Source organism: Eubalaena glacialis, chromosome 15, assembly GCF_028564815.1.
Source record: "Eubalaena glacialis isolate mEubGla1 chromosome 15, mEubGla1.1.hap2.+ XY, whole genome shotgun sequence".
In the NCBI taxonomy this organism is placed as follows: domain Eukaryota; kingdom Metazoa; phylum Chordata; class Mammalia; order Artiodactyla; family Balaenidae; genus Eubalaena; species Eubalaena glacialis.
In genome coordinates this window covers 63837942-63847588 of record NC_083730.1, presented here as the reverse complement: position 1 = coordinate 63847588, position 9647 = coordinate 63837942, and the positions used below count along the sequence as shown (strand labels likewise).

Genomic DNA, 9647 nt, shown 5'->3' with positions numbered 1-9647 from the left:
CTTATGTATTTTGGAGATTAACCCTTATCAGATATATGGTTTGCCATATTTTCTCTCATTCCATGGGTTGCTTTTTCCCTCTGTTGATTTTTTTCTTTGTTGTGCAGAAGCTTTTTGGTTTGACATAATCCATTTGTTTATTTTTGCTTTTGTTGCCTATGCTTTTAGAATCATATCCATGAAATCACTGCCAAGACCAATGTCATGAAACTTTTCCCTTATGCTTTCTTCTTAGGAGTTTAACAGTTTTGGGTCTTATGTTTAAGCCTTGAATCCATTTTGACTTGGTGTTTTGTTTTGTTTTGTTTTGTCTATGGTGTAAGGGTCCAATTTCACTCTTCTGCATGTGAATATCCAATCTTTCCAACACCATTCGTTGAAGAGACTCTTCTTGTGTATTCCTGGCACCCTTGTCAGAGATCAGGTGACTGTATAAGTGTGGGTTCATTTCTGGGCTCTCTGTTCTGTTCCATTGCTCTGTGTGTCTGGCTTTGTGTCAGTACCCCACAGGACTGTGGGTTTGCAATAAATTCTGAAATCAGGAAATGTGATGCCTCCAGTTTTGCTCTTTCTCAAGATAGCTTTGGTTACTCAGGGTCCTTTATGGTTCCGCATACATTTTAGGGTTGTTTTTTCTATTTCTGAAAAAAATGCCATTGAGATTTTGATAGGAATTGCATTGAATCTGCAGATCTCTTCGGGTAGTATGGCCATTTTAACAATGTTATTTCTTCCAATCCATGACCATGGATGTCTTTCCATTTATTTGTGCCTCCTTTAGTTTCTTTCATCAATGTTTTGTAGTTTTCAACGTACAAGTCTTTTATTTCCTTAGTTAAGATTATTCATATAATGAAAAGATAACCTATGAATTGGAGAAAACATTTTTAAACCATGTATCTAATAAAGGGTTAATATCTAAAATATAGAAGGAACTCCTACAACCCAACAGCAAAAAAACCCACACACAGTCACCCCTCACACACAACAGACTGTACCATGTGGCTCTCTGTGCCCACGAACCCTTGCCCCTCTGAATTCCAATGTAACAGCTACATGGGATTCCTTAAATGAAAGGGGGTGGGATTCCTTAAATGAAGGGGGATGGGATTTCTGGGTGGTGTTCTCCAGGGCGTAGGGGCCACAGAGGTGGCTGTACAACAAATGTCAGAAACTAAGAGACCCAAATGCATCCATGGAAACCATGGCCTTGCTCTTTGAATGAGAGGCTCTAGTTAGACCCTGAGACTCGCTTTCCAGTGGGCAGTGAGCTTGAGTAAAGAAGATGTATTTGTCCGGCCTCACACCCGTGGTGGCTGACAACTAGGTGTCAGTTCAGTCTCCCCCAGAGGGATGTTGCCGTATTAAGTGTCGGCTCCATCACATCTTAGCCAATGAGAAGTTGGAGGTCATGACTTTGCCAATATTCTTCCTTGTGATAGTGTTAATTCTGCCTAACGACACCAAAGAAATGGGGTTGTGATAAAACAGGGGCTCCAAATACATCAGCAATTGTCTACCCTGTGAGCCAGAAACACTCTTGGATCATCATAGGGATTTGAATAATTCAATTTGTATTTTAGGACATGTGATTCTCCTACTGGTATGAAAAGCATGCTTATGCATTTTCTCCAGAATCTAGAAATCAGTGGGAAACATTTATTATCCAGCTGCCTTTATTTGCTCTTGATGCAGTTGTATCCTAATGAAGGATGTTTGGGTTCATGAACCCTCAGATGTCTCAAAAAGGCCAGAAAAGTCTGTGCGGGGGAGAAAAGAGAGGACCTGCTCTCCCTGTCCCACCCACCACCCCTTCTCCCCCGCCCCACCTCAGGCGGTCCAGCATCTCCCTTTGAGGACAGTGTCCTGAAATGCCTAATTACATGCTGTCTGTTGGCTTCTGTAGTCCACTGCCAGGGACCCAGTATGTGTTACAGGGACGGGATGTACCATTTAAAATAAAACATCGTGATGTTTGTGTGGACGGCTGTGAACACCATCTTTGTTTTCAAGAATATATTTAAAGAGTTAGTGGACTAGAGAACAGCGCTCTTACTATTGTAAAGCTTTTCCTTCAACCAGGAACCACAAGACTCTTACACTCAAGTTGTTTCCATCAGGTGTGGGTATGAGGCCCCATCAAGGATGCCCTGGGCTGCCAGCTCCTCTAACAGGGATCCTTCGTGTTGAGCAGCGCAGAGAGTCACCCTGGCGGGCTGCACAGCACGGGAACCTGGAGACGGACTACTTAGGATGGACGGTGCCTGGCAGTTCCAGATGCTGGACGTGATGGGCGATGTTCCTCTAGGACAGACGGCCAGGCTTGTCCTATCTGAACAAACTCCCTTCGTTCTGTACAGGAGACACTGGGACCCTAGGAAACTCCTTCCTGAGCCCAGGGTCAACTGGATTTTATAGAGTCTGAAGCCTAGATCACAAGCAAATTGCATCGTTGCCCAAGGTTCAACTTTCTGACCCTGTGCCTGACCGGCCTGCTTCCGGGGATGAGAAGTCTAGTCCCCAGAGGCCAGCGACACCTAGGAGAGTTGTCCTGTATTCACTCCCTACCTCCCCCAAATCTTGGAGTTACAGGAACCACCCACTTCTAACTTAGGGGTAGACTTGCCAGGGCCCGAGTGCCCGAGTATTTTCTGCTTGTTATGGAATATTCTAGAGTCAGCCATTCCTTCCTCAGAGATAGCATCTTGGTCTTGAGTTAAAATTTCCAACCTCAAACCTTAAAGATTGGTCATTTTGTTTCTTCAAGGTGATGGCAAACCACTTAAAATGACGATCTTCATAGGCTACACAGGCAGTTTAGTTTTAGGATGTGATGTATGTGGGTGAGATGGTAAGCAACAGGCATAAATCCAATTGACAATAATTTGTGAATAAACTATACTGGTCATGCTCTGTAGTGATCTGTAGTGGATCAGAAAGTGAATTTCATGTCATCCCTAAGACACATATACATATAGTCACACACTGTATACACGTTAACGCCTATATATTTGGGTATATGTATCTATGTGTGTGTATACATATACGGAGTGTACGTTTAAACAGTGTGAATAGCTAAGTCCAGGTGAGTGGCTGTGAATTATGTGGCTATAAACCTATCATTTTTATGGTAAATCACTGAAGTATTCTCTAGCAGTGAACATCGCTTTTTACATAATTTTATTATATTCTTTAAAGATAGCATTAGTATTAATTAAATAGATCCACAGGTAAAATGTGTATTGTGGGAGTATTTTTGACATCTCTGTTTATTAAACTTGGCAGACATTAAGTTAGTACTTTCATTTGAATAAACCCCCTCAACCACAACGTAAAATATCATCTAGAGATAAAGCACTGTGGTCCTCCACGCCCCACTTATAACTTAACATCACAGCATCTCGTAAAGGTAACTCTTAAATATAGGTGTGACTCTAGACCTTGACCGTGGTTTCCACGCTGGTTTTTAGTTATGTCCAGGCTTTCTGTCGGTTACTCACCATTTCCCCTCCATCGGTCTCCCCTGGCAACCACCTTTGGCGTCCTGAGCGCACCATTCGTAATAATCCAAAGTGACATGCAGACGTGACTCACGCACCCTCACAGACTCTGTAGAAGGTGCCCTGAGACCCTCTGCAGTGACAGAGCCGGGTCGGGCCGGCCCGTCCCGTGAGGAGGGTGGATGGTCTCGTGGGGCACCCGGCTAGGATCCCCCCACCGCCTTCTCTGCACAGCCAGGCCCGTGGCGCCCACGCGTGGCCTCTGAGTCTTGGTCTTTGAAGTGACAGAGATGGCAGAGTGAAGCTCCAGACACAATGTGAGCCGGGTGGGGTCCCACGGAGATGAGGCCAGACCGAATGGGCACTGCGTCACTCGGGTCACCATCACGCACTGTCACCCTACCTGCACTGCTGCCCCTGTCCGTCGGTAGCGGGACAGCCTCCATCTGACACGTACTCCACACCCTGTCCCCCGGGCAGGTAAGAGCAGCGTGCATCCTGCAGCCACCCAGAGACCAGCACCAACATCTCCCAACAAGTTAAAACAACCAACGTTTAAATGACTCTGAAACTTTAATTACAGATACTTTTCAACATTTGAAAGTGTGGATTTGCTCTCTTTTTGCATAAAGCTGTCAAGGTGGTTCCGTTACACCAGTGTCTTTTCCTGCACCCCTGTCTCTTCTTTATTTAATCAAACGTGTCCGGATCGCAGTCCCAAACCAACTCTGCACTGCATTCCAGGTTGGAAAACTCGGAGAGTGAAACAGGCTCAAAGGAGCAGAAAGCAACCGCAGTGAAGCAGCAGGAAAAGCTGAAGCTGGATATTTGTTTCTCCTAAGTTCCCCCCCGAAATGCAATAATAATGAAGAGGAAGAAAAGAAGAAGATGGAGCTCTCACCCTGCTCCCTCTGCCAACACGCTCGCCTGAAACTCTCTGCGGTCTTAAAGTGCAATTATATGGTGAGGACGCCCAGGCCCGGGATCCGACTGGATAGATTTCAAAGCCGAAACTTCAAACAGCTCATGACTCAGGCCGGGTGGGCGGGGGCCAGGCAGGGAGGAGGACTGTTCTCAGCCGCTCAAGTGCATCCGAGGAAGAAGTGTCTTTTCTTTTTGTAAAGAAAATCTGTAAATTGTAAGGCATCCTGGTTTGGAAAAATCAAACTCTGTAAGCGCTTCTATCCAAGACTGTGCCAGGGCTGCAGAGTCCAAAGGCCAGCGAGCCCGGCCAGCAGCAGGAGACACGGGCCTCTCCCGGGAGCCCGGCTCCGGTGCTGATGCCCCCCGGAGTCCTCAGAGAAGTCCTCAGCCCTGGGCGCCGAGGAGGCGCACTGGACCAAGGGCATCTGGTAGGATGTGGCTCTCTTCTCAGGCCTGTCCGGGCTGGAGCCGTCGCTGGGCCTCTGGCCATTGAAGAGCAGGTAGCGGCCGCGGGCATCCTGCTCCATCTTGAAGATCTCGTATTCCGTGTGAGGTAGTTTGATGCCCAGTGCCACACAGCCATTGGTGTGGGTCACGTCCTGCTGGACACCCACCTGCCAGGAGCCCTCGGCCCCGCACTCGTTCCCGTTGAAGACATTGAGGAGTGAGGCAGTGGCCGCGTCCATGGGGGTGACCTTCATGTGGTTCACTGCCAAGGACACAGGACAGCTCCGTGACTCAAGGATGCTGGGGGCACCAAGCCTCACAGGCTTCTGCTCTCAAACCCACCCTGCAGACCAACCCGCCAGACCACAGCCCACAGAAAAGACCCTCAGATGGAAAAGGTTCCATGTCTGGACGTGACCGGTGGCCACACCAAGCACCCTGAAGGCACCACTAGGAAAAGTCCAGCCCATCTGGCAGTAAATGCTGAGCCCAGACTACAACTGACCAAGCCTGTTCCTGTGAAGTCAGACTGTCCCCAAGGAGTGGGCTCTGCGGACACTGCTCTTTGGGATGGACACAGTATTCAACAAAAACTGGCTTTTGTTTTTATGAATAGGTTTTGAGGTTTTTAAATAGTTTTGGTGTCAGACACCTATATTAGTGAGCAGTCTATACTGGCCCGTAAATCAGGCAACTAAAATAAATTAGGTTGCAAGCAAGAAAAATATGCTCAAATCTCTTCAATGGAAATCCCAGCCCTTGTAGAGGAGCGCTTCTGAGGCTCTCCCAGGGGCCCATATTCTGCGTACACTTGAGAGCTTTGGAGGGGACTCAGACCCAGACGGTTGTTCTCTGGGCTACAGCTACCAAAGGCCCATTGTCCCTAGAGCCAATCTTCCTCCCTAAGGTGGGGGGGGGGGCAGTAAAATGCCCCAGGGCTTATCTGGGTTGGCAGAAATACTTCATATTAAATGGACTGAATCACAGGATGCTATCCTGGGAGGGGTATCCAGGCCAGCCCTCTTATTTGTCCATGACAGGGTTGACACCTTCCTAAAAAGATGCACAAGCTTAAAAAAAGTCTAGAAATAGAGATCACAAGGCCCCCCCACCCCTTGCTCACAGCCTTGCAGCCTGGAGAATGTCACCCTTTACCTGCCTTACTTAGGTGATCACTAGGCATACCGCCCGCCCACCAGTAAGCACGTGGCATCTTCTCAAGGGCACGACGGGCACACTCTGAGCACCTGGGCGTCACTAACGCCAGCTCCGAGGCTGCAGAGAATGATGCAGGCAGGCAGTCCATTCCCCAACATCCTTAGCAGAGAAGATGCCCTTTGCCCCTGGCTCCGCCTCCACAAACACGTCCCCAAACTGCTGCCGTGACCTCGGGGTGTGGGGTGTGGGGCGTGGGGCAGGAGCCCTACCTTTGAACACAAACTCCGTGCCGCCCATGACCCTGGCGGAGTGCACGCCGCGGCTGTAGCGGCCCTTGGCGTAGATGGTGAAGGTGGGATGCTTGCATACGGGGTCGGAGTAGTGGTAGTAGTGCCCCTCCCAGGTGTGGTTGTTGTCGTGGAAGATGAAGTGGCGCGTGAGGAAGAGGACCTCGGGCCGCACCTCGCAGCGCTGGCTCACCCACTCGCCGTGCAGGCCCACCGTAAGGTCCGCCTTGGGGGGCAGCAGGGGCGGCCGGTGCTCATCCGACCGGTGGATGATGCGGCAGGCGATGCAGGCGTGGTCGTGGTTCTGGAGCCAAAACACAAACACGGGGTGGGGGGCGGTGGGGAAAAGTCTCCATGAGAGCAGTGCGCATGCGCTGCCTTCGACGGGGCTCACGGAGGAAGCAGCGCCACCTGTAACCTGGGTACCCCAGGGGCAACTGGAGCCGCAGACCGGGTGTGTGTGCCTGCGTGTGTTCACAAGTACGTAAGTGTGTTTGGCTAACGGTGGAGCCTTGCCTAAATACTTCACCTGTGATCTGGACCCCCTTTAGAATCCTGTTACATTTTCAGACCATGTGTCCTGGACACTTGATTTCAAAAAGAAAAGCTGGCATCACCTCACCCCAATTAGGATGGCTACTATCAGAACGAGCAAAAAATGAGAGCATTGGCGGGGCCGTGGAGAAACTGGAACTCTCGTGCACCGCTGGCAGGAACGTAAAGGGGTGCAGCTGCTGTGAAAAAGGATCACCTTAGGACCCAGCAACCCCACTTCTGGTTTATACCCCAAAGAACTGAAATCAGGGTCTCAAAGAGGTATTTGTTCACCCACGTTCACAGCAGCACGATTTGCAATAACCTAAAAACGGAAACAACACAATGTACATCAAAGGCTGAATGGATAGACAAAACGTGGTCTAGACACACAATGACTATGATTCAGCCTTAAAAAAGGACGGGAATCCTGACACACGCATGTTGTTACAAGGATGAACCGTGAGGGCATCATGCTGAGTGAAATAAGCCGGTCACAGAAGGACAAATTCTGTGCGATCCCACTTATAGGAGGGACCTCAAGTCATCAAATCCATGGAGACAGAAAGCAGAATAGAGTTACCAGGGGCTGGGGTGGGGGTGGGGAGTTCGTGGCCGGATGGAGATGAAGATCGTATGACAATGTGAATGTCCTTGATGTCACTGAACTGACACCTAAACATGGCTAAGATGGTAAATTTTATGTGACGCGTATTTTACAACTAGATTCTTCCATTAAAAATAATTATGAGGGCTTCCCTGGTGGCGCAGTGGTTGAGAATCTGCCTGCCGGTGCAGGGAACATGGGTTCGAGCCCTGGTCTGGGAAGATCCCACATGCCGCGGAGCAACTGGGCCCGTGAGCCACAACTACTGAGCCTGCGCGTCTGGAGCCTGTGCTCAGCAATAAGAGAGGCCGCGATAGTGAGAGGCCCGCGCACCGCGATGAAGAGTGGCCCCCGCTTGCCGCAACTAGAGAAAGCCCTCGCACAGAAACAAAGACCCAACACAGCCAAAAATAAATAAATAAATAAATAATAATAATAATAATAATAATTATGAGACACAAAAGAAAAAAAAAGGACAGCGTTCCAGTTGCCGTGGGTGACACAGGGCGCTGTGTAGTGAGGGCAGAGGTCCCCATGAAGGAGGCATGAAGGACACAGCCCCAAAGGAGGCAAAAGCAGAGGCCCGGAGAGGCCGTGGGCACTCCTGTCCCTACCTGCGTCTGCTGGCCTGAGGTCTGGATGGTTTATGGGCTCTGAATGCTTCCTGCTCTATAGCTTCACGCCATTTAATCAGTGCAAGAGAGTGGCCGCCCCGTCTTTCGGGAGCGCCTCTCTGGCCGGGCCTGCTTATAGCACCAACATGGATCTGGCACAAGGGCTGTCTAGGGTTGCCACTTAGGAAACCTCCTCCGAGTAGAGTAGGGGGGCCCGAGACTGTCAGCCACGTAGATGCTGTTTGCCTGAAGGGCTCAGGGCTCACACAAAAAGCCAAGGTCTGGAGACATAGGAGCCGGCTCCTTGACCAGACAGACTGCCATCCGCTGTTGGACCCAAGTCACCGGAGGCCCATGGGCCAGGGCTGCCTCCCCGGATGGGGTATCCTCTCCACTACTCTCCCTCCCACGCATGTCTGTAAAGCCTCCTGGGCTGCCAGACACCAGCCACGCTAGAGGCCCACGTGAATGTGCCCGGTGCTGTGGCAGGAGGGCGACACTGGCCCTGCCCCCTGCCCGGGGCCCACCGTGCAGCAGCTCCTGGTCCAGCAGCTCCTGGCCTGTAGACAGGGACTGACAGGTGGCCACTTGGGCAGGCAGGCACTTGTTTTCTGGGCAGAAATCCAAACCTCCAGGCCTTTCCATCCCCGGCACTGACTCCACGTGGGGCTGCGGTGGTTCTTTGGTTGAAGGCTGGGTTGCCTGGGAGAGTAGGTGGGAATTGCAGGGGACCAGGGCTCCCCAGCCACCCCTTCCACACTCTCTTCCCAGGACAGCTCAGCGCCCGCTGACGGTCCCTGTGCTCATCAGCTGAGCCTGGAGTCGTCATTTACGGGAGAGGAGGTTTGCTTGGGGCCTGCGGACAATGAGATCAAACAGGCAGTGCAGAGGCCTCGCTGTCCCGGGGCCCATGCGTCTGTGGGCCTACGGTTCCCTACCAAGGCCTCTGGGACACACGGGAGAAAGTGCCCTGCAGCCTGTGGTCAGCAGTGAGCCGTCTGCAAGCTACAGCAAGGAAACGGACAGGAAGGACACGTGTACACAGCCCACGAGGCTGCACTTAACTGCACAGAAAGAGATGGTTCCGGCCTTGGCAGGAGATCCACCGGCCAGCGACTGCAGCTGGGGACCCTGGGCAAGTTACTAATCTCTCCGTTTCAATGTCCCCATGCATAAAATGAGCACTGTTACACCTGCCTAAATGCCATAAGAAATGAGGATTAGACTAAAGTGGGTCCCACTCCGGGCTCCCAGAACCACTACGAGGAGAAGTTTCTTGGCGTGGGGTTGCATGCGTGCATGGCACTTGGTGGGAAGACCAAACAAACGGCACGTCTCCTGCTATATATGCCACTATCTTTCAAACGCATGACAGGGTGAAAAAGACACAAATTTAGTTAAAAGAAAGCATCACTGAATTCAGTAATTTTGCCACTATGTATTTTCTTGTAAACTACTGGGAGGCGAAGGTTCCAATTTTTTTACCCCAAAAGGGGGTTTTTACTCAAAGTCTGGGATGGAAAGTTAATATGATTTCTGTAACATCATATTAACTCCTGCACCCAGGAAGTAGCCC

The 9647-nt window shown here is 50.5% G+C and overlaps 1 protein-coding gene across 2 annotated transcripts in view; it reads right to left on the bottom strand.

The window, feature by feature from the left end:
* Nucleotides 1-4054: 4054 nt before the first annotated feature.
* APCDD1 (APC down-regulated 1) overlaps nt 4055-9647 on the bottom strand; it is a 30197-nt gene continuing 24604 nt past the window's right edge. For both annotated transcript variants that reach the window (XM_061169431.1, XM_061169430.1), the window contains 2 exons: nt 6299-6620; nt 4055-5133 (listed from right to left, as the gene is read on the bottom strand). In XM_061169431.1, coding sequence (XP_061025414.1) covers nt 4682-5133; nt 6299-6620 — 774 coding nt within the window. In that variant the 3' untranslated portion in view covers nt 4055-4681. The remainder of the gene's footprint in view (nt 5134-6298; nt 6621-9647) is intronic.